The sequence below is a fragment of the Leucoraja erinacea genome, chromosome 6, assembly GCF_028641065.1.
Source record: "Leucoraja erinacea ecotype New England chromosome 6, Leri_hhj_1, whole genome shotgun sequence".
In the NCBI taxonomy this organism is placed as follows: domain Eukaryota; kingdom Metazoa; phylum Chordata; class Chondrichthyes; order Rajiformes; family Rajidae; genus Leucoraja; species Leucoraja erinaceus.
The window spans coordinates 54826450-54851736 of NC_073382.1; the positions used below are offsets into that span (position 1 = coordinate 54826450).

Genomic DNA, 25287 nt, shown 5'->3' on the forward strand with positions numbered 1-25287 from the left:
TGGGGCAAATGCCAGACCACAGCTCATGGCGTCAGTTTTCTGCTCCACACGATAATGTATAAATAGGATCAGACTTATTATTACCAGTAGGTAGACAGAAATGCTGGAGAAACTCAGCGGGTGCAGCAGCATCTATGAAGCGAAGGAAATAGGCAACGTTTCGGACCGAAACCCTTCTTCAGACTGATGGGGGTGGAGGGGGAGTGGGGGGGGGGGGGGGGGAGAAGACATTATTACCAGTTATTGTTTTGATCATTACATGGAAAATTAGCATTTGAACAGTGGAGCCTGTTGAATTCCAAATGCTTGATCAGTATAAGGACACAAAGTGTTGGAGTGAGTCAGGCAACATATCTGGAGTGCATGGGCAGGTGACGACTTGGGTCGGGACCCTTATTATAATTGATTGTGGGGGTAGAGGGAGGGGTGAAGAAAGGTGGAAGAGAGGAGAGGGAGGACAACGCGTGGTCGGCCATAGGTGGACACAGGCAAGGGGGAATTTTGATAGGCAGATGGTTGGACGAAGGGCAGAGATTAAAGCTGAGATAGAAGGGTTGAAGAGTTGCAACCTGTGAAGACAGAGGAAGAAATGTGCGGGTGGGAGAAATGGGTTTGTGTCCATATGGGGCAGGGGAGTGGGGTGGGGCAGTGAAAGTGGAATGGAATGGGGAAAGGTATGTTAGATGTTATTTAAAATTGGAGAATTTAATGTACATGCTGTTGGGTTGTAATGTGTAGGAATGAACTGCAGATGCTGGTTTAAATCGAAGGTAGACACAAAATGCTGGAGTAACTAAGCCGGACAGGCAGCATCGCTGGAGAGTAGGAATGGGTGACGTTTCGAGTCGAGACCCTTCTTCAGTCTGACCCGAAAAGTCACCCATTCCTTCTCTCCAGAAATGTTGCCTGCCCCGCTGAGTTACTCCAGGATTGTGTCTACTTATTAGGTTGTAAGCTACCCAAGCAAAATATGAGGTGCTGTTTGTCCAGCCTGGTCTCACTCTGGCAATGGAGGAGACCCAGGACAGAAAGGTAGGTATGGGAAGGGGAGTTAAAATGTTTGGCAACCAGGAGATCCAGTAGGCTTTGGCGGACTGATTGCAAGTGTAAAAGCTGTGATCAGTATTGTGTTTATTGGTGATAGGTTTGCAATAGCACAACATTTTTATCCGTCTTAGTGTGATCTATAATTTGCCCAGTTTTTCATCTTTCCAATTACTGTTATCTGCCAACAATATAAAATTTACATTATGTATTTTCTTTACAGCTACTACATACTGGATAACCGATCAAGAAACACCTATACGAAGGTTTGCCATTCCTGTGTAATAGCACCTCCAAACACCAAGGAATGTGAGTCATGTAAATATCATATCCATATTAGGGCGTCACAGTGGCACAGCAGTAGAGTTGCTGCCTTCCTGCGCCAGAGACCCGGGTTCCATCCTGACTATGGGTGCTGTCTGTACGGAGTATATACAGTAGCTTGCAAAAGTTTTCATACCCCTTGAACTTTTCCACATTTTGTCACGTTACAACCACAAATGTAAATGTATTTTATTGGTATTTTTGTGATAGACCAACACAAAGTGGCGCGTAATTGTGAAGTGGAAGGAAAATGATACATGGTTTTCAAATTTTTTTACAAATAAAAAACTGAAAAGTGTGGCGTGCCCCCTTTACTCTGATACCTCTAAATAAAATCCAGTGCAACCAATTGCTTTCAGAAGACACCTAATTAGAAAATAGAGTCCACTTGTGTGAAATCTAATCTCAGTATAAATGCAGCTGTTCTGTGAAGGCCTCAGAGGTTTGTTAGAGAACATTAGTGAACAAACAGCATCATGAAGCCCAAGGAACACACCAGACAGGTCAGAGATAAAGTTGTGGAGAAGTTTAAAGCAGGGTTGGGTTATAAAAAAATATCCCAAGCTTTGAACATCTCACGGAGCACTGTCCAATCCATCATCCGAAAATGGAAAGAGTATGGCACAACTGCAAACCTACCAAGACATGGCCATCCACCTAAACTGACAGGCCGGGCAAGGAGAGCATTGATCAGAGAAGCAGCCAAGAGGCCCATGGTAACTCTGGAGGAGCTGCAGAGATCCACAGCTCAGGTGGGAGAATCTGTCCACAGGACAACTATTATAATAATAATAATAATAATCTTATTTATATAGCACATTTTTAGTCAACTTGCATTGACCCCAAAGTGCTTCACATAATTACATTACATTTACACACAGGCAAAGGTGGGTGAAGTGTCTTGCCCCAAGGACACAACGACAGTATGCACTCCAAGCGGGATTCGAACCGGCTACCTTCCGGTCACCAGCCGAAACACTTAGCCCATTGCGCCATCTGTCGTCCCATTAGTCGTGCACTCCACAAATCGGGCCTTTATGGAAGAGTGGCAAGAAGAAAGCCATTGTTGAAAAAAAGCCATAAGAAGTCCCGTTTGCAGTTTGCCACAAGCCATGTGGGGGACACAGCAAACATGTGGAGGAAGGTGCTCTGGTCAGATGAGACCAAAATTGAAGTTTTTGGCCTAAATGCAAAACGCTATGTGTGGCGGAAAACTAACACTGCACATCACCCTAAACACACCATCCCCACTGTGAAACATGGTGGTGGCAGCATCATGCTGTGGGGATGCTTTTCATCAGCAGGGACAGGGAAGCTGGTCAGAGATGATGGGAAGATGGATGGAGCCAAATACAGGGCAATCTTGGAAGAAAACCTGTTAGAGTCTGCAAAAGACTTGAGACTGGGACGGAGGTTCACCTTCCAGCAGGACAACGACCCTAAACATACAGCCAGAGCTACAATGGAATGGTTTAGATCAAAGCATATTCATGTGTTAGAATGGCCCAGTCAAAGTCCAGACCTAAATCCAATTGAGAATCTTGGGCAAGACTTGAAAATTGCTGTTCACAGACGCTCTCCATCCAATCTGACTGAGCTTGAGCTATTTTGCAAAGAAGAATGGGCAATAATTTCAGTCTCTAGATGTGTAAAGCTGGTAGAGACATACCCCAAAAGACTTGCAGCTGTAATTGCAGCGAAAGGTGGTTCTACAAAGTATTGACTCAGGGGGGCTGAATACTTTTGCACACCACACTTTTCAGTTTTTTATTTGTAAAAAAATTTGAAAACCATGTATCATTTTCCTTCCACTTCACAATTATGCACCACTTTGTTTTGGTCTATCACATAAAATCACAATAAAATACATTTACGTTTGTGGTTGTAACGTGACAAAAAGTGGAAAAGTTCAAGGGGTATGAAAACTTTTGCAAGCCACTGTATGTTCTCCCCGTGATCTGTGTCGGCTTTCTCCGGGAGCTCCGGTTTCCTCCCACAATCCACAGACGTACAGGTTTGTAGGTTAATTGGCTTCTGTAAATTGTAAATTGTCCCGAGTGTGTGTAGGATAGCGTTAGTGTGCAGGGACCGCTGGTCGACGCGGACCCGCTGGGCCAAAGAGCCTCCATCCGCACTGTTTCTCTAAACTAAACTAACCCACTAATTAAAGTTATTTACTCTACTATATTGTACCCAAAACACAATTGCACAGATTATTTAACAAAACCTCAAATGGCTGAAAAGTTGGGAAGAGCAAGCACTTGGAAATCCAAGCTCTGTACCATTCTGAATAAATATATCACTGCACCTCCTTCACCTTCAGTGAAAAATCTATAATTCCTGACCTAACAGATCTATGGAATATAGAAACAAGGAACTGCGGAGTCTGAAGAAGGGTCACTATCTGAAATGGCACCTATCCATGTTGTCTAGAGATACTGCCTGTCCCGCTGAGTTACTACAGCACTTTGTTTCCTAGACCTGTGGAATATGTTCAACCAGAAGGACTATAGCAAGTAAACCATTGCCTATCACCCATGGGCTACCTTCCCCTGAAGGACTTTAACGTGTCAGAAACTTAGCTTACCACCCTTTTGTCTGGGCCAAATATTGGATGGCAACAACAACAAATGACTAGGAACAAACTTTTGGACAATTTGGGTCTTGTGGCGTGCATTTTCAATGGTGCTTCATTGACACGTGCGAAGTACAAATGCACAGTGAAATTATTTTCTTACAGTCTAGCAGAGTATTTTGCCATACCATCCCTGATTAGCAACTGTACAGAAATAGTCTACTGAGCCCGCATGGAAGAGGCACCGTTTTGGCGCCATTTTCCAAGTCCAGTCTCCACTTCAGTTGTTATGAGCGGTGTCCGATTCAGGCAAGCCCCAGGCTGCTGCAGGCATCCAGCCGTCAACTTCCTTGGTCAACCAGCAATCGATGTCCCTCTCCTCGCCCGTCTACCTTTGTGCCCAGGGGGCACCTCCCACAGCTGACCTCGAGGGCACAGTAGGCCAGTCCCTCTCCTCTAGGCACTGATTATGCAAAATGGTACTTTACTTGGAGTAGTGTGCTCCTGTGAAAGTTCAGGGTTAAATCACAGCAGTTGCAAGATTAGACGGGTACGATCCATGAAAATGGGATTTTAACTTTTCTTGGCTCCAGGCACTCACCTAAAGATAACAGCCATTCCATCCTGTACCAACATAAACTAGAGATCAAAGCATCTGCACAACAGCTGTCGTGGAATGGTCTCAGCAGAACATTGCACTAGTTTGTTACTTTTTTTTGCTATTTAAAGAGACATTCTGCTGCTCAGACATCTTTCACATTCTTCGGAGCATACGTCAAACTCAGCATCCTTAAACTATTGATATATTCCTTCTGTGCTATCTTAGTGCTGGCACTGCTTCATCTCAATGAACGGCTAAGAGATTTCAGATTTGCCATGTTCTACTGTACCTGGATCTTTCTCATAAGCAATGTACACATACTGTAGCTTTAGTTTTAGTTTCATTTTTCAGTTTTTTTTTTTTTTTTTTAGTGTAGTTTAGAAATACTGTGCGGAAACAGGTCCTTCGGCCCACCCAGTGCATGCTGACCAGCGATTCCCCAATGATCTTGCACTATCCTACAAACCTGTGTGTCTTTGAAGTGTGGGAGGAAACCAGAGCACCCGGGGAAAATCCACATGGCCACAGGGAGAATATACGATCTCCGTACAGACAGCGCCCAGAGTCAGGATTGAACTTCCTCTCAGCTTCCTCCCTTCAGGGTCATGTCAGGAGACTTCAGCAAATCTCTGGCACGACTCACCACTGCATCAGAGAGATCATCCAGGAACTCTGCTTGCAAAGAAATTAGTTAATCGACTTCATTTTCAGTGAGGAGCATGTGGCAGCTCGGGGGCACTGGGATTTGCCAGCAGTCTTGGCTGCACTACAGTGCCAACTCAAGTGGCTGCACTATAATGCTCATGAGAGCTTTCTGTACTGAACCAGACCATTCACTCAATGTGCAGATGACTGTGAATCATAAGATTTCCTGATGGTGAAGGGTATATTTACAGGGATTACAAGTGGACAGAGGGGAAAATGTAAGTACAAGCGGAAACAACCCACTTGGACGTCCTGGCTCATGGCTGTTCAAAGTAGAGAAGGGACTTCCAGGATGCTAATGAGCCTTGAAACCATTCATTAGCTCACAGAAGCCCTGCCCAACTGGCAGCAGCAGCAGTTTGCGACCCAAACACTCCATTTGTACTCCCTGGCCTCTTTGTGGATTAGTCTGCTGTTCCTGCATTGGCCTCATTAGTCATCTCAGAACTCATAAAACTAGAGTGGATGCAAGTCACCTGATCCCACGATCTCTCTATATCTTTTGTTTCCCTTTCCCGTGTCTTTCAGTCTGAAGGGGGGGTCACGGCCCGAAACATCACCCATTCCTTCTCTCCAGAGATGCTGCCTGTCCCGCTGAGATACTCCAGCATTTATGTGTCTATCATCTGATCCCACAATAATGATAGTGAAAGGCCTGGAAAGAGTGGATATGGTGAGGATGTTTCCACTAGTGGGAAAGTCTAGGACCGGAGGAACATACTTCAGAAAGAAGATGAGAAGGAATTTATTTTGTCAGAGAGTGGTGAATCTATGGAATTATTTGTCACAGTCAGTTATGCAAGCCGTCAATGGATATTTTTAAGGCGGAGATTGACAGATTCTTGATTAGTATGGGTGTCAGGGGTTATGGGGCGAAGGCAGCAGAATGGGTTTGAGAGGGAAAGGTAGATCAGCCATGATTGAATGGTGGAGTAGATTTGATGGGCCGAATGGCCCAATTCTGGCCCTAAAACATATGAACGTGAATTTAAGGGATATCCAAACTTTAGATTATGAAAAATGCGACTAGCCTACCATTAATTTTCATTGTATCAACATTGATATTTTGCTGTTGTGATAAGTTTGATTTTTATTCAGCGATTCAGAAACATTCTGGAATCTACCAATTAAAAAATATATAATTGTTGACCATAAATATCTAACTTTAAAGTTCATATGTATAATATTATTCCCACATTTATTTAATGTAACAATTTTAATTGCGAGGATGTACGCTGCATGGAGAGTGATACAGTGTGGAAACAGGCCCTTCAGCCCAACTTGCCCACACTAACCAATGTCCCATCTACACTGATTAAAGTAGTTGATGAACTCTGGTTGTTTTACAGGCATGGGAATCACTCTGTCTTCAAGCAATTTAGGCAGTACCACAGGCATCAATGCAAACTCTCCCATTTTACATGAAACGCACAAAGGTATGACATTGTATTATAATGTTTAAGTATACTATTTGGCAACAATCCCTAGCTGCCAATGTTCATTTTAGTCCTTTCATGGCCATTTATTGTTTACACAGAATGTAACACTTACTGGTAATTACATTTAGTTTGTAGTTTATCTGGTTGATTGATTGACATTAAAATTATTATACTATCATCTCAAATTCCGAGTTATTTAAAAGGAGAGAAAATGACGACAGCACAGTGACGCAGTGTTAGAGTTACTCTACCTTACAACACCAGAGACCCGGTTCGATCCTGACTACGGATGGTGTCTACACAGAGTTTGTATGTTCTCCCTGCAACTGCGTAGGTTTTCACCAGGTGCTTCGGTTTCTTCCCACACTCCAAAGATGTTCAGGTTTGTAGGTTAATTGGCTTTGGTAAAAAAATGTCTCTAGTGTGTCGTGCTTGTGTACGGGGTGATCACTGGCCGGCATGTACTTGAAGGGCCAGTTTTCACCATGTATTTAACCATATAACCATATAACAATTACAGCACTGAAACAGGCCATCTCGGCCCTACAAGTCCATGCCGAACAAATTTTTTTCCCCTTAGTCCCACCTGCCTGCACTCGTACCATAACCCTCCATTCCCTTCTCATCCATATGCCTATCCAATTTATTTTTAAATGATACCAATGAACCTGCCTCCACCACTTCCACTGGGAGCTCATTCCACACCGCCACCACTCTCTGCGTAAAGAAGTTCCCCCTCATATTACCCCTAAACTTCTGTCCCTTAATTCTGAAGTCATGTCCTCTTGTTTGAATCTTCCCTATTCTCAAAGGGAAAAGCTTGTCCACATCAACTCTGTCTATCCCTCTCATCATTTTAAAGGCCTCTATCAGGTCCCCCCTTAACCTTCTGCGCTCCAGAGAATAAAGACCTAACTTATTCAACCTATCTCTGTAACTTAGTTGTTGAAACCTCTAAAAAAAAACCAAGAATAGCAATATACCATGCTTTAAGCCATTGAAACCCTGTGTTTTACAGCTCATAGCTATAAAGATTACTCTGAATAAATTGGGCAGCACAGATAAACAGGCACAGGAATTGGAATATGCAATTCATCTTCACCAGTTCTATCTATTTTTAGAAGAATGCAAACTGGCTACCCCATCATTAATGTGATTGTATTATCCAGACATTGGTAACTGTACGGTTAATTCAATTAGTTGATTAGCAGAGGAGCCCAATTTCAGGAGTAATTTCAGATTGCTTTACTTAAATTCAAGTACATTTTGGCTTCAGGAACTGGTGAGAGTGAGTGTAGAGGTGATGGTGAGTGTTTAAAAGGCAGGGTGAGTATGGTCATGCAAGTGAAGGAGAAGGTAGAAACTGATGTTGCACTGGGGGTCTCTCTGGAGTGGCGAGGAGGAGGGGTGCAATTCCCAGAGAGCCAGAAGTCCTTTAGGTGCACATTTCAAAGGCAGTGGAAGGAAATGACTGTAGTGTGTTCAGAGTCATGAACTGACTTGGATGCAGTGTTGCACAAAGCTCAATGATCCCACATGCATGGTCAAGGTTTGTGAGTGCAGCATAAAATGTCCTACCTCACTACTGCCTCCCTTGCTTACAGGCATTGTTGAATGCACCACACTGCCACCACCCACATGGCAACAATAATGTTCCCTTGCACGCCTATTGCAGCTGCATACCTCACAGGCTCACCTCCCAGCCTGCATGCAATCAGTTATTTAACCATGATACCCACAGCACCCACAAACTTTATTTGACACTCACACTTTCTCTTGCAGGAAATGTTGTCAGATCAATGTCTGCGGCAGCATCTAACCTGGAGACGGGAGTTACACCCCTCCCCCGGGGGAACGGGCGTTGCAGTGTCATACGTAATTAGAAATACTTGAGTGTAGTTTAGAGATGGCCTACTGATTCGGCACCGACCAGTGATCACCCCACTACCCTACGCAATAGGGACAATTTACAATTCTTACCGAAGCCAATTAACCTACAAACCTGTACATCTTTGAAATGTGGGGAAATAACCGGAGCACCCGGAGAAAACCCACGCGGTGGCAGGGAGAATGTATAAACTCCAGGCAGACAGCACCCCTAGTCTGAATCAAACCCGGGTCTCTAGCACGGTACAGCAGAAACTTTACCACTGCGCCACCCAATATACTGTGAACTAATATTGTATTCACAAATACTGTGAACTAATGTCGGTACACAAATCACTGAATGATGTGTGGTGTTTTTCACGTTCATTCCTTCTCTTAGCACACTTTATTAGATAAAGTGTAGATAGTGAAAGCATGAACAATCTTTCTTTACTTCCTTCCCTTACCAACATGTGCAGTTTGTCAGGCAGCGGTTTGAGACCCAGCCGAGCTGGGAGGCCAAAGATGTATGAACACATGCTTTAATGTTTGCAACAACTCGCAGATACTCACACTGTGTGTTTAGAGTTGGGGTTGGAGACAATTCTCTGCATGGCAAGTAATCGTCGGCTAAGGCAAGGATAGGGTAGTACAGATATCCCTCTGATATGTATTTTAGAAACATAGAAACATAGAAATTAGGTGCAGGAGTAGGCCATTCGGCCCTTCGAGCCTGCACCGCCATTCAATATGATCATGGCTGATCATCCAACTCAGTATCCTGTACCTGCCTTCTCTCCATACCCCCTGATCCCCTTAGCCACAAGGGTCACATCTAACTCCCTCTTAAATATAGCCAATGAACTGGCCTCAACTACCCTCTGTGGCAGAGAGTTCCAGAGATTCACCACTCTCTGTGTGAAAAAAGTTCTTATCTCGGTTTTAAAGGATTTCCCCCTTATCCTTAAGCTGTGACCCCTTGTCCTGGACTTCCCTAACATCGGGAACAATCTTCCTGCATCTAGCCTGTCCAACCCCTTAAGAATTTTGTAAGTTTCTATAAGATCCCCTCTCAATCTTCTAAATTCTAGAGAGTATAAACCAAGTCTATCCAGTCTTTCTTCATAAGACAGTCCTGACATCCCAGGAATCAGTCTGGTGAACCTTCTCTGCACTCCCTCTATGGCAATAATGTCCTTCCTCAGATTTGGAGACCAAAACTGTACGCATTACTCCAGGTGTGGTCTCACCAAGACCCTGTACAACTGTAGTAGAACCTCCCTGCTCCTATACTCAAATCCTTTTGCAATGAAAGCTAACATACCATTCGCTTTCTTTACTGCCTGCTGCACCTGCATGCCTACCTTCAATGACTGGTGTACCATGACACCCAGGTCTCGCTGCATCTCCCCCTTTCCCAATCGGCCACCATGCATGGCAAGTAATCGTCGGCTAAGGCAAGGATAGGGTAGTACAGACATCCCTCTGATATGTGTTTTACTCCGGAATCATTCATTTAAGGACTTCTCTAGGGTGGTGTGTAAAAGACCGATAGCTATGTATGATGCATTACCTAGTGTTAAAGTGTCTGTGTGAAATGTGAAGGGGTGTAATGGAGCCCAGAACCAACCTGACAGAGATTGGTGTAGAGATTGCCCATCATTTTCAGGATGGCCATTTTCCTAACATCTTTGTGAAACCAGCATCTGATTACATTACATTATGAGAACAAGAAAAATCCTCCTTAATCTAGAAAGGATACTTCAAATGCTAAAACTGCTGTTCAACAATTTTTATGGGGCTTCCAGTGCTCACTAAAAATTGTAGATTTGAGTGATGAGTTTTCAATTAATGATAAAATGATCTGGTTTAGTTATATTTGTGTTCCAATTGTAACGGAAGTGGCAATTTTCAAACACATATACCAGGAAAGTACTGAGATTCAAACTTTGATGAAGACAATTATTTAGTTATTTCTCTGCATTTCTCTTTCCTCAGTACATCAGGTGGGACAAGAACACCTGGGAAATGCATTAATAATAGCCATGTCCACCATATTCCTAATGGCCATTGCCATCGTTTTAATTGTTATTTTCTACATTTTGAAGACCAAGTCTTCTGCACAGGGTGAGTATGGTACATAACACAGGACATAAATGTGTTTTAAATGGAATTAAATTGAAATAAAAATCAAGTTACACCATTTTTGTGTTGAAGCTTGCTGCTGTGGCTATTCTGTGAAAAATGTTGAAGCTCAGCTTGACAACCAAGAGGACAAGAAGGAAGTACAAGGTGAAAATAAAATCTACTGCCTAGAAATTAAATGTTGTTGGTAAATTTGCATGAAGTAATTTGTGGGTGGCAGGGTTACAGGCACTTTGTTTGTGGATCCGTTGCTGCAGATTTTATTTGACCCCGTGCACTACTGAACAGAAGACACAAGAGACTGCAGCTACCCGAATCTTGACCCCTGTCTGGTCCCGATCCAAAACGCGTTTGTCAGTTTCCCTCCACGGATGCAGGTTGAACTTGATACTGAGTTTGTCCAGCACTTTGTTTGTTGCACTACTAAATAGGCCTGATAACAAACAGGAGCCTGTCGGTGTGGCAGCGGGGGCTTTCAAATGACAGCCGGTTGTGTGAGCAACCAACAAATTGGCTAATTGAGCAGCTAATAAACAGAGGACGAGGTGGAACAGAGCCCTCTAGTGGGAGCAGCTGTGTCGGGAGTGTGGAGAGTAAGCTTTTGGGAGGGAGCGGAGCAGAGGGTGATAGGATGTAAAGGAACGGTCTGCTGTTTCTTGTTTGTGACTGTTGTGCTTTTTTTTGTGTTGGTTTTAGTGCAGTTGTGAATGGCAGGTAGAATGGTTAAATATTTCTCCTGTGGGAAGTCGGGGAAACTGCTGGTGTCCCTGATGACTACACCGGTGGGAATTGTGTCCAGGTGCATCTCCTTACAGGTCACGTTGGGGAACCGGAGCTGCAGCTTGACGACCTCTGGATCATCCAGGAGAATGAGAACTTACAGTGAGGTAGTCATGCCTCAAGAACAGGAAGAGAGTAGATGGGTGACCACAAGGAAAGGGAATAAGCAGAGAGTGCAAGTGAACCCTGTGGCCATTCCCCTTAAAACGGGTAGACCCTTTGGATACTGTCATGGGTGAGCAGCAGTAACAGTCGGGTCTGTGGATCTGAGGCACAATGCAGAAGTGTAATGTCAGACAGAGCCATAGTGATAGTGTAGATTCTGTGGCAACATCGAGACTCCAGGATGATGTGCTGCCTCCCAGTGGTGTGGTGCCAGGGTCCAGGAACAGCTGCATAACATGCTGCAGGGGAGGGTGAGCAGCCGGAAGTCATTGTGAATGTTGGCACAAATGACATGGGTAGGAAAAGGGATAACGTCCTGCAAAATGAATGTAAGGAGTTTGGCAAAAAGTTAAAGACAACGGGGTCCAGTGGGTTAGTGATCTCCGATTACACCCGGTGCTATGTGCTAGTGAGGGTAGGAAGATAGGACAGGTGAATATTTGCCTGAGGGGCAAGGTTTCAGATTTTTGGACCATTAGGATATCTTCTGAGGGAGAGGTGACTTGTACAAGAGGACGGGTTGCACCAGAGCAAACAACCTGGCTGGTACCTTTGCTAGTGCTACTCAGGCCAGGCCCCCCATTGGCCGTGGGGGCGGGATCCAATGCAGGAATGAGGCAAGTGAGAGGCTGGAAGTCTAGTAGGGAAGGTGGTGAAAGTAAGTTCAGTGGACAGGATGGGCAGGAACATGGCAGGGAGCAAGGAAGGACTGTTCGATTGAATTGGATTTATTGTAATGCAAGAGGCTTGACAGGTAAGGTGGATTCACTCAGAGCATGGATACATGCAACTGGGATGTTGCAGCCATTACGCAGAGCTGGTTAAGAGAGGGACTGGACTGGCAGCTTAGAACTTCAGAGTACAGGTGCTACAAGTGAGATAAAGGGGGTAAGAAAGCGAATGGTATGTTAGCATTCATAGCAAAAAGATTTGAGTATAGGAGCAGGGAGGTTCTACTGAAGTTGTACAGGGTCTTGGTGAGACCACACCTGGAGTATCGCGTACAGTTTTGGTCTCCTAATTTGAGGAAAGACATTCTTGCCATAGAGGAGGTACAGAGAAGGTTCACCAGACTGATTCCTGGGATGTCAGGACTTTCATATGAAGAAAGACTGGATAGACTCGGCTTGTACTCGCTAGAATTTAGAAGATTGAGGGGGGATCTTATAGAAACTTACAAAATTCTTAAGGGGTTGGACAGGCCAGATGCAGGAAGATTGTTCCCGATGTTGGGGAAGTCCAGAACAAGGGGTCACAGTTTAAGGATAAGGGGGAAATCTTTTAGGACCAAGATGAGAAAAACATTTTTCACACAGAGAGTGGTGAATCTCTGGAATTCTCTGCCACAGAAGGTAGTTGAGGCCAGTTCATTGGCTATATTTAAGAGGGAGTTAGATGTGGCCCTTGTGGCTAAAGGGATCAGGGGGTATGGAGAGAAGGCAGGTACAGGATACTGAGTGGATGATCAGCCATGATCATATTGAATGGCGGTGCAGGATCGAAGGGCTGAATGGCCTACTCCTGCACCTGTTTTCTATGTGGGGGGGGGTTGCTTTATTGATTAAGGAAAATGTCATGGCAGTATTCCGAAATGACATTCCTGATGGATTGTCCAGTGAGGCTGTATGGGTGCAGCTAGGAAATAAAAAGGTGACAACCTTGCTGAGAGTGTACTACAGGCCCCCAAATGGTCAATGGGAATTAGAAGAACAAATATGCCAGGAGATTGCAGGCAGCTGCAAGACTAATAGTGTAGTGATAGTGGGGGTTTCAACTTTCCCAATATAGACTTTGACTGTCATAGTGCCAAGAGCTTAGACCGGGTGCAATTTGTCAAATGTATTCAGGAAAGGTTCCTCGGGCAATATGTAGAGGGCCCTACAAGGGAGAGAGCAAAACTAGATTGGGAAATTGGGAAGGGCAAATGACTGAAGTCTGCATGGGCAAGCCCTTTGGGACCATTGACTACAGTTTTATTAGTTTTAAAATAGTTATGGACAGTATAAGTCAAGTTAAAATTCTGAATTAGGCCAAGGCCAATTTTGATGGTATTAGGTAGGAAGTTGCTAAAGTTGATTGGATTAGGTTGTTTACAGGCAAAGGAACATCAGAAAGGTGGGATGCTTTTAAAAGTGTAATAACAAGACTTCAAGGCATGCATGTTCCTGTTAGAGTGAAGGGGGCAAGGTAGGTGTGAGTAAGGAAGCCTGAATGATGTGAGAAATTGAGTGTGGGGTCAGGAAAAAATGAGACACAGGACAGGTGTGGGCAGTTAGGTTCAAGTATGTCTCTGGAGTTTTGGGAACTGAGCAGTCAACTAGAAGGAAAACAGATGGTCAAAAAAGGGGGGCAGCAGATAGCTCTGACAAACAATATTAAGGAGAATCCAAAGAGATTTTGTATTAAGGAAAAGAGGATAAATGGAGAGAGAATAGGGCCCCTCAGAAACCATAGCAGTTGTCTCTGTATGCAACTGCAGGAGGTGGGAAAGGTCTTCAATGTGTTTTTATCGTGGAGAAAACATGAAGAATGGGGAACTTGGGATAGTTAGTAGAGATTTCTTGAGGACTGTCCATATTATGGTTGCGGAGATGCCGTACATCCTAAGGCGTATAAAGATAGATACATCTCCTGTGGCTGATCAGATATATCCAAGGACTATGGGAATCTAGAGAAGAAATTGCAGGAACCCTGACTGAGATATATGAATCATCATTATACACCATTGAGGTGCTGAAAGAGTCAAGTCAAGAGTGTTTTATTGCGGTATGTCCCAGATAGGACAATGAAATTCTTACTTGCTGTAGCACAACTGAATATGTAAACATAGTAGATAATGGGAGAAGAGAAAAAGTTCAGTGTGTGTATACACATGCACATATACTCAATATGTACCAAATATAGTGCAATAATAATAGTCTGTTGCAGTTCAGAGCTTATTTGTTGTTGTGTTTAATAGCCTGATGGCTGTAGGGCAGAAGCTGTTCCTGAACCTGGACGTTACAGTCTTCAGGCTCCTGTACCTTCTTCTCGATGGTAATGGTGAAATGAGTGTGTGGCCAGGATGGTGTGGGTCTTTGATGATGTTGGCTGCCTTTTGAGGCAGTGACTTCGATAGATCGCTTCGATGGTGGGGAGGTCAAAGCCAGTGATGGACTGGGCAGTGGTCACAACTTTTTGCAGTCTTTCCCACTCCTGGATGTTCTAGTTGCTGAACCAGGCCACGATGCAGCCAGTCAATATGCTCTCTACCGTGCACCTGTAGACGTTCAGGAGAATCCTCGATGACATGCCGAATCTCCGTAATCTTCTCAGGAAGTACAGTGGATGGGTGGCATTGTGCCTCTGTTTAAGAAGGGGAGCTAGGAAAAACCTGGGAACTATAGACGAGTGAACCTAACGTCTGTGGTAGACAAGTTACAGGTGAGCATTGTGAGGGATATATAGACAGGCTAATTAGGGATAGTCAGCATGGTTCGGTACATAGGAGAACATGTCTTACAAATCTGAGTTATTTGAAGAAGTTAAAAAAATGGTTGATAAAACCATTTTGCTCTCTCCCTTATAGGACCCTCTACATATTGCCTGAGGAAACTTTCCTGAATACATTTGATGAATTGCACTCGGTCTAAGCTCTTGGCACTATGACAGTCAAAGTCTAAATTGGGAAAGTTAAAATCACCAACTATATTCCCAATTTGATATGGTTCTGTATCATGCGCTGCTCTGGAAGGTTTGAGTTTGAATGGAATCCAAGGAGAGCTAGTTGACAGGATAGAGAATTGACTTAATGGAAGGAAGCGGAGGGTGATGGTGGAAGGTTATGTTTTTGACTGTTACTCAGGGATCGGGGCTAGGCCATTGCTGTTTGCGGATCATATCAACGATTTAGATGAGTTTGTACAAGCAGGTTAGGACTTTATTCCTTGGAGCACAGGGGGCCGAGGGGTGATCTTGAAGAGGTGTATAAGAGAATGAGGGGAGGATAAGCCATTGCCGAATCCAAACTACCAAGTCGATGTGTTTCCTATGCATCTTAATCTTCTGGATCAGTCTACCATGGGGGACAATCAAATACCATACACATTCCCCTGCAATCTCCTCTCAATAAGCTGCGATGGATCCCTTCAGGGCGGGGGATTTACCCACATTAATGCTATTCAGGAGACCCAACACCACAACCTCCTTCATGTCAAACTGCCCAGATATATTAGTGTTCTCCACACTCATCTTGATGACGGAAGTCCTTCTCCTTGGTGAATACAGTTGCAAAGTTTTTGTTTAGTACATCTGAGTATAAATGCCCTCCTTTATCCATGAGTGGTCCTGCATTCTTAAATACTCTCTTGTTTTTAACAAAAGTATAAAATGTTTGGGGGCAAAGATGGTGTCAGCAGATGGTTGGGCTGGGGAGGGGGTTGCAGTCAAGGTCAGTGTTTAACTTATTGTCACACGTACTATGCGGCAGATTAGTAGAGGTAGAGGGAGTGAGAAGGAGCTTTGTTGTGCCAGTCTGCTACCGAACATGACACTGAAGCACATGCCAGCATGAATGTAAATTACTGAAGTGATGTCCAGGTTTTGTAAACTATTTACACATGTTCATGTTGCTTTGTGGTTAGCATTGCAGATGTACAGAGGACCTGGAAGAAAAATAATTGGCTTTTCTGCATGCAACTGCCATTAAATCTTCAATTTTCCACCACAGTGATTTCAAGAAATGTAACCGCAGCATACAGAAATCTAATATTTTACACATTCCAATTTTCTCTGTTTTAACTGTCTGCAGATGGATCTAATCTTATCAAAATGTTTTTTCATCTCAAAACATGCATTCATTTGGGATTTAGTGTCCTATGAAGTACATTTTCTTGGAATGTATGCTGGATAGTTTTCTAAACCAACATGTAGAGGAACCAACGAGAGAGCAGGCTATTCTAGATTGGGTATTGAGTAATGACGAAGGGTTAGTTAGCAGTCTTGTTGTGCGTGGCCCCTTGGGCAGGAGTGACCATAATATGGTTGAGTTCTTCATTAGGATGGAGAGTGACATTGTTAATTCAGAAACAAGGGTCCTGAACTTAAAGAAAGGTAACTTTGAGGGTATGAGACGTGAATTGGGCCAGGATAGACGGGCAATTGATTCTTAAAGGTTTGATGGTGGATATGCAATGGAAGGCATTTAAAGACTGCATGGATGAACTACAACAATTGTTCATCCCATTTTGGCAAAAGAATAAATCGGGGAAGGTAGTGCATCCGTGGATAACAAGGGAAATCAGGGATAGTATCAAAACAAAAGATGAAGCATACAAATTAGCCAGAAAAAGCAGCTTACCAAAGGACTGGGAGAAATTTAGAGTCCAGCAGAGGAGGACAAAGGGCTTAATTAGGAAAGGGAAAATAGATTATGAAAGAAAACTGGCAGGGAACATAAAAACTGACTGCAAAAGTTTTTATAGATATGTGAAGAGAAAAAGATTAGTTAAAACAAATGTAGGTCCTTTGCAGTCAGAAACAGGTGAATTGATCATGGGGAACAAAGACATGGCAGACCAATTGAATAACTACTTTGGTTCTGTCTTCACTCAGGAAGACATAAATAATCTGCCGGAAATAGCAGGGGACCGGGGGTCAAATGAGATGGAGGAACTGAGTGAAATCCAGGTTAGCTGGGAAGTGGTGTTAGGTTACTTGAATGGATTAAAGGCCGATAAATCCCCAGGGCCAGATAGACTGCATCCCAAAGTACTTAAGGAAGTAGCCGCAGAAATAGTGAATGCATTAGTGATAATTTTTCAAAACTCTTTAGATTCTGGAGTAGTTCCTGAGGATTGGAGGGTAGCTAATGTAACCCCACTTTTTAAAAATGGAGGGAGAAAACGGGGAATTACAGACCAGTTTGTCTAACATCGGTAGTGGGGAAACTGCTAGAGTCAATTAGTAAAGATGGAATAGCAGCACATTTGGAAAGTGGTGAAATCATTGGACAAAGTCAGCATGGATTTATGAAAGGTAAATCATGTCTGACGAATCTTATAGAATTTTTTGAGGATGTAACTAGTAGAGTGGATAAGGGAGAACAGTGGATGTGTTATATCTGGACTTTCAGAAGGCTTTCGTCAAGGTCCCACATAAGAGATTAGTATACAAACTTAAAGCACACGGTATTGGGGGTTCAGTATTGATGTGGATAGAGAACTGGCTGGCAGACAGGAAGCAAAGAGTAGGAGTAAACGGGTCCTTTTCACAATGGCAGTCCAGAACAAGTGGTCCCAGTTTAAGGATAAGAGGGAAATCTTTTAGGACCGAGATGAGAAAAATATTTTTCACATAGAGAGTGGTGACTCTGGAATTCTCTGCCACAGAAGGTAGTTTAGGCCAGTTCATTGGCTATATTTAAGAGGGAGTTAGATGTGGCCCTTGTGGCTAAAGGGATCAGGGGGTATGGAGAGAAGGCAGGTACAGGATACTGAGTTGGATGACCAGCCATGATCGTATTGAATGGCGGTACAGGCTCAAAGGGCCGAATGGCCCACTCCTGCACCTAATTTCTATGTCTATGTTTCTAATAACTATTGAGTTACAGTAATTGAAAATGATTGGGACTTTGAGGGTGTGGAGAAATCCTGGCTAGATTGGTAGGTATAATACCATGTCTACCTCGGTACACATGGCAATATACCTAAATTTGTATTCTTGTCCCTGGAATATTTGTAACAAACGTTTTTGGTTTTCACTTGCTGAAACTAATTTAAAGACAGACATGTGCTAGTTCTAAAATATGACATATGTATTCCTCTGTAATATTGTGCCCCTTGTGTTTCTTAGATTTACCTTAACTCGCCAGCTAAGAGGGTGGGCAGGTGACCTGTGACTCTCTTCCCTAACTTGGCTTATCAAAATGAATTGCCTTAATTGCCCTCCGTTTTCTTTCTCAGCCTGCAGTGTCTCAGTGTTTCCCTCTGGTGGTACAATTGAAATTAGCAAAGGCAAGTTGAGTATTTTGTTGCGTTGGAAGGAACTGCAGATGCTGGTTTAAACCCAATATAGACACAAATAGGTGGAGTAACTCAGCGGGTCAGGCAGCATCTCTGGAGAAAAGGAATAAGTGGCGTTTATGGTGTAGACCAGGGGCCTCCAAACTTTTCAGCATGAGGGCCACATTATATATTTGGCACATTTTTGCGGGCCGTAGGAAAAAATAAAGAAACGTCAACCACTCACCCACCCACTCACAGGCCGCTGTCGCTGACCTTCACTGTCTTCCCGGGGCCACCGATGCTGCTGCCGTCGTCCTGTATCTCTACTCAAGCCCCCACGGGCCTCCACCAACGACTCCGCCGACCCTTGCCTCTCTACCAGCTACCAGCGGGCCAGATCCGTCACCTCACCCCAGCCCATGATCTGATTCTGCTGGGTCCTGGTGCTCATCTACTCCTACAGGGAACCTCAGCAGTTGCACTAAACACTATTCCTACGGCAAACTGACATGTACGTTCCCGCGCTACCACAGAACCCACTAAATAGCCGCCGTACAAAACGTGTTAAGAGCTTGCTGCGGGCTGGATAAAATCTTGTGGCGGGCCAAGTGTGGCCCGTGGCCCACAGTTTGGAGACCCCTGGTCTGGACCCTTAAGAAGGGTCTCAACCCAAAACGTCCACCTATTCTTTTTCTCCAGAGATGTTATGTGACCCGCTGAGTTACTCCAGCCTTTTGTGTCTATCTTCAAATATTTTATTGTTATATGCACAAACACAGTGAGGTGCAGGTACAATTAAAATATTGTTTGCAGCAGCATTGCAGGCACATGAACTTAGGCAATACAGAACAATATCCAATAGAGCAAAAATACATAATTGTAAAACGAGTCCACAGTAGTATAAGAGTTGGTCTTTTGCTGAGATAGGATTAGGGTTGTGTAGATTGGTACAAGATCCTGATGGTTGTAGGAAAAAAGCTATTCCTGAACCTGGCGGTTTGGGACGTCATGCTTCAGTACTCCCTGCCCAAGGGTAGCGGTGAGAAGATCATGTGGCCTGGATGGTGAGAATTCTAGATGATAGATGCCATCTTCTTCAGATCCCTTTGGTGTTGGGGAGGGTAGTTCCCAAGCTAATCTAACCACATTCTGCAGCCTCTTACATCCCTGTAAATTGGCATGCATCGGTACAAGTTACAATGCTTTGTAGAAACTTGTTCAGAGTATTTGGTGACAATTCTCTTTAAAGGTGCATGAGTACCTTTTATAATTACATCTACATGATGGGCTCAGGACAGGCCATCTGAGTTGTGAACTTGGGGATTTGAAGTTGCTAACCCCCTCCACCACTGACCCACCAATTAAATCTGGCAGGTAGACAAAAATGCTGGAGAAACTCAGCGGGTGAGGCAGCATCTATGGAGCGAAGGAAATAGGCGACGTTTCAGGTCGAGACCCTTCTTCAGACTGATGTGGGGGAAGAAGAAAGGAAGAGGCGGTGACAGTGGGCTGTTGGAGAGCTGGGAAGGGGAGGGGAAAGAAGGAGAAAGCAGGGACTACCAAAAATTGGAGAAGTCAATGTTCATACCGCTGGGGTGTAAATTGCCCAAACGAAATATGAGGTGCTGCTCCTCCAATTTACGGCGGGCCTCACTCTGGCCACGGAGGAGGCCAAGGACAGAAAGGTCTGATTCGGACTGGGAGGGGGAGTTGAAGTGCTGAGCCACCGGGAGATCAGGTTGGTTATTGCGAACTGAGCAGAGGTGTTGGGGCGAAGCGATCGCCAAGCCTACACTTGGTCTCACCGATGTAGAGCAGCGGATGCAATAGATGAGGTTGGAGGAGGTGCAGGTGAACCTTTGCCGCACCTGGAAATACTGCTTGGGTCCTTGGATGTAGTCAAGGGGGGAGGTAAAGGGACAACTGTAGCATTCCCTGCGGTTGCAAGGGAAAGTGCCAGGGGAGGGGGAGGTTTGGGTGGGAAGGGACGAATTGACCAGGAAGTTACGGTGGGAGCGGTCTCTGCGGAAAGTCAAAAGGGGAGGAGATGGGAAGATGTGGCCAGTGGTGGGATCCCGTTGGAGTGGCGAAAATGTCGGAGGATTATTTGTTGTGAGTGACTGCTGATAGGGTGGAACATGAGGGCAAGGGGGACTCTGCTCTTGTTACGAGTAGGGGGATGGAGAGCGAGAGCAGAGTTACGGGGTATAGAAGAGTCCCTGGTGAGAGCCTCAACTATAGTAGAAGAGAGGAACCCCCGTTCCCTAAAGAATGAGGACATCAGATGCGGCATAGACGGAGGAATTAGGAGTAGGGGATGGAGTCCTTACATGAAGCAGGGTGGGAAGAAGTGTTGTCCAGATAGCCATGGTAGTCAGTAGGTTTATAGTAGATGTAAATCTGACATGTGGATTCCTGACTTCCCTTTTACGCAGTCTATGACAAGTACAATGGTCTGGTTGACATTGAGCGCGAGGTGCTTGTTGACGCACAACTTAACGAGGTGTCTCACTTGCACGCTGACTCATTACCTCCGATGATTTGGCACAGTGGTATCATTGGTGAATTTACGGATGGCATTGGAGCTTTCCTTGGGCACACAGTCATGGGTGTAAGGAAACTTGAGAAGATGGCTATATTCAGTGCACCTGTGTTAATGGTCAGTGAAGGGAAAATGTTACCCTTGAGTCTGCTGATGAGAATGTCCAGTTGCAAAGGAAGGTACAAATGTCCAGGTCTTGAATATTGCTGATGAGTTACGAGTGGATGATTATATTAAACGCTGAGCTGTAATCAATGAACAGTCATCTGGTTTGTGTTCCTGTTGTCCCGATGGCACAGACAGTGAAATGGCATCTGTTATTCATCTGTTGCGGTGATAAGCCACATTGAAGTCATTTCTGAGGCAGGAGTTGTGTCATGCCATAACCAACCTTGTGAAGCACTTCATTATGGTAGATGTTAGAGTCATTGAGGCAGACCTGGAGGTTCTTGGAGTCATAAAGCATGGAAAAGGGCCCATCGGCCCAACTCGGTGATGCTGATCGAGATGCCGCATCTAAGTAGAAGGTAACATGTTGATGGTAGTTGGGCAGATATTACTTCAAGCAGGTTATCTTAACAATGATGAGGAAGGCGTTAAGGTACATTATTGATCGTCGCACTCATTTCCTCGTCCTTTTTCTGATGTCGGTGTGTGGAAAAACCCTCTGGCTGGAGTGCAGTGCCAGAGTTGGGGCAGCGCCATGACTCTGTGAAACAGAGTACACAACAGTCCATCATGTTCCTCTGATGCACTAGTCTTGTTCTCTCCGACCCTGTTCTGCAGTAAATGTGCAAGTCGGGAATTCCCCTTGTCACATCTTGAATGCAAACATACACCCTTCCATCCAGAAAGTTCTGCTGAGAAAATCCTATTTTGTTTAAGTTCTGAAGCTTCCCTTTTAATTCACGTTATGAACTGCACTTTCATTCCATGCTCTTTGATTTTCAACATGTATTAACCACTCATTACTCTCACAGAACAGCAGATACCACCACTTTCTTTTCCTTTCTCTCCCTGCTTTGACTGAAGGGTTTGGATCCAAAACATTAACTCTGTTCCCTTTTCTACAGATACTGCCTGGCCTGTTGAATCTTTCCAATTTCCAACATCTGCATTTAAAAAAATATTAATTTTCTCTTTAAATTCCTCATTGTTTGCCTATATTCCCACTGATATCTGATATCCTGTACATTATACTCCCTATTCTACCCAAAATAGAAAAGTAAAATGCTCAAAAATAAATTGATAGGGAACTAGAAAAATGAAATATGAAATATTAATAAAGCAGGAAGGAAAGCACAATATTGACTAAAATTAGACAAAACATTGACAGGAAACCAGTTTAGAAAAAAATTGCAGTATAATGATGGGATTCTTCTTCTTATCGAGGCCACACACAAGATTAGAAGTTGTTCAACCAGAGCTGAACACGCTTCTCGGCATCTGCATACAATGGTGTCTGTCTTGCGCTTCTTGTGCGTGGTGGTGGAAAGATTGGCGAAAACAAGGCCGCGACGTGAACGCTTTTTCCTTTACCCCATGATTGGGTTTAATCACAATCACAATAATACTTTATTAGCCAAGTATGTTTTGCAACATATGAGGAATTCCCATTAAGTGGCTAGTGGATGGTTGTTTGTCAGGTTGGAGGCTAGTGACGAGTGGGGTGGCACAGGGATCTGTGTTGGGTCCACTGTTGTTTGTCATGTACATCAATGATCTGGATGATGGTGTGGTAAATTGGATTAGTAAGTATGCAGATGATACTAAGATAGGTGGGGTTGCGGGTAATGAAGTAGAGTTTCAAAGTCTACAGAGAGATTTATGCCAGTTGGAAGAGTGGGCTGAAAGATGGCAGATGGAGTTTAATGCTGATAAGTGTGAGGTGCTACATCTTGGCAGGACAAATCAAAATAGGACGTACATGGTAAATGGTAGGGAATTGAAGAATGTAGGTGAACAGAGGGATCTGGGAATAACTGTGCACAGTTCCCTGAAAGTGGAATCTCATGTAGATAGGGTGGTAAAGAAAGCTTTTGGTGTGCTGGCCTTTATAAATCAGAGCATTGAGTATAGAAGTTGGGATGTAATGTTAAAATTGTACAAGGCATTGGTGAGGCCAATTCTGGAGTATGGTGTACAGTTTTGGTCGCCTAATTATAGGAAGGATGTCAACAAAATAGAGAGAGTACAGAGGAGATTTACTAGAATGTTGCCTGGGTTTCAGCAACTAAGTTACAGAGAAAGGTTGAACAAGTTAGGGCTTTATTCTTTGGAGCGCAGAAGGTTAAGGGGGGACTTGATAGAGGTTTTTAAAATGATGAGAGGGATAGACAGAGTTGACGTGGAAAAGCTTTTCCCATTGAGAGTAGGGAAGATTCAAACAAGGGGACATGACATGAGAATTAAGGGACTGAAGTTTAGGGGTAACATGAGGGGGAACTTCTTTACTCAGAGAGTGGTAGCTGTGTGGAATGAGCTTCCAGTGAAGGTGGTGGAGGCAGGTTCGTTTTTATCATTTAAAAATAAATTGGATAGTTATATGGATGGGAAGGAATGGAGCATTATGGTCTGAGCGCAGATATATGGGACTAGGGGAGATTATGTGTTCGGCACGGACTAGAAGTGTCGAGATGGCCTGTTTCTGTGCTGTAATTGTTATATGGTTATTACTCTTTAATTTAAAACATTTGTCTGCTAATCAGTGTACAACGTATGCCTAACATGGGAATTAGGGCAACAATACATTGCAAGTAACCAAATTCAGCAGAAATATCAGGATGAGCAATCAAACATTAGAAAGTAAAACAAGTTGAGGTAGCATTTGAATAATACAATGGAAGCATTAAAATAGGTGACAGCAACTAGTCTGTGTGAGAAGAGATAAAATATAACAAAGGATCCAAATATTTTACTTTAAATGTTATGTTAAATGGTCCCTGCTACTAATCAGTCAGAGAGAATGTAATGGAAAAAGTAAGCAAAGTTTGGGAGATAAGTTTAATGAAAAACAGGATAATAATCACAGCAGAAAACCACTATCCTTGACCGTGAAATTATTAAAAGAATGAGTTACTACAATGTGGACAGAACTCTTTTCTAACCCTATTTGTAATGTCCAACATGGAAGTACATTGTCCAAAAGCAAAATATTAGGCTGCAAAGTTCATCAAGTCATAGGAGCAGAATAAGGCCGTGCGGCCCTACTGTGCCGTTCAATCATGGCTGATCTACAGTATCTATCCCTTGCAACCCCATTCTCCTGCCTTCTCCCTATAGCCTTTGACACCTGTACTAATCAAGAATCTGTCAACGTCCACTTTAAAAATACCCAATGACTTGGTCTCCACAGCTGTCTGTGCAGAGATTCATCACCCTCTGGCTAAAGACATTCCTCCTCATCTTCGTAAAGGTATGTCCTTGTATTCTGGTCTCTGGTCCTAGATTCTCCCACCAGTGGAAACATCCTTTCCACATTCACTCGATCCAGGCCTTACAAGATTCCGTAAGTTTCAATTAGATCTCTCTCCCCCACCCCCCTCCTCCCCCAGATCCTTCTAAACTCTAGCGTGTACACACCCAGAGCTGTCAAACGCTCATCACACGTTAACCCAATCACCCCTGGGATCATTTTCATAAACAACCTCTGGACCCTCTTCAACACCAAATTAAAAACAGAAAATGTCAGAAGTCTCCAGCGTGTCAGTTAGCATGTACAGAGGTTCCACTGTCTTCTGGGAGAACATATTTTACATTAAAATCAACAGTAAATTGAATAGTAGTGAGGCACCAATTATGCACTATTATGAAAAAAATAAATAATTGAACAATGTCTTTTTTGCAGTTTTCTTTCATTTATAATGTGTAATTAATTTGTAATGTTTTTGTCTGAGTCTATGTACATGTGATGCTGCTGCAGGCAATATTTTCTGTTGTAGATGTGCATCGCCAAACTCGTGCAAATGACAATGAACTTGAACTTGATAAACAGGCGAGCAGATCATTGTAGACCAGGCAAGGGCACACACTTAGCACATGGACACCAGGGGTCAGCATGCTGAAGGGGAATATGAAAATAATGGGAGAGATGTAAAAAAAGCACCAAAGGGAACGAG

At 43.8% G+C, this 25287-nt stretch overlaps 1 protein-coding gene across 3 annotated transcripts in view; it reads left to right on the forward strand.

The window, feature by feature from the left end:
• edar (ectodysplasin A receptor) overlaps window positions 1–25287 on the forward strand; it is an 85444-nt gene that overhangs the window by 53421 nt on the left and 6736 nt on the right. For 2 of the 3 annotated variants that reach the window (XM_055637089.1, XM_055637087.1), the window contains 4 exons: window positions 1268–1353; window positions 6599–6685; window positions 10553–10681; window positions 10772–10846. In XM_055637089.1, coding sequence (XP_055493064.1) covers window positions 1268–1353; window positions 6599–6685; window positions 10553–10681; window positions 10772–10846 — 377 coding nt within the window. The remainder of the gene's footprint in view (window positions 1–1267; window positions 1354–6598; window positions 6686–10552; window positions 10682–10771; window positions 10847–25287) is intronic. The other variant, XM_055637090.1, reaches the window with a different exon arrangement.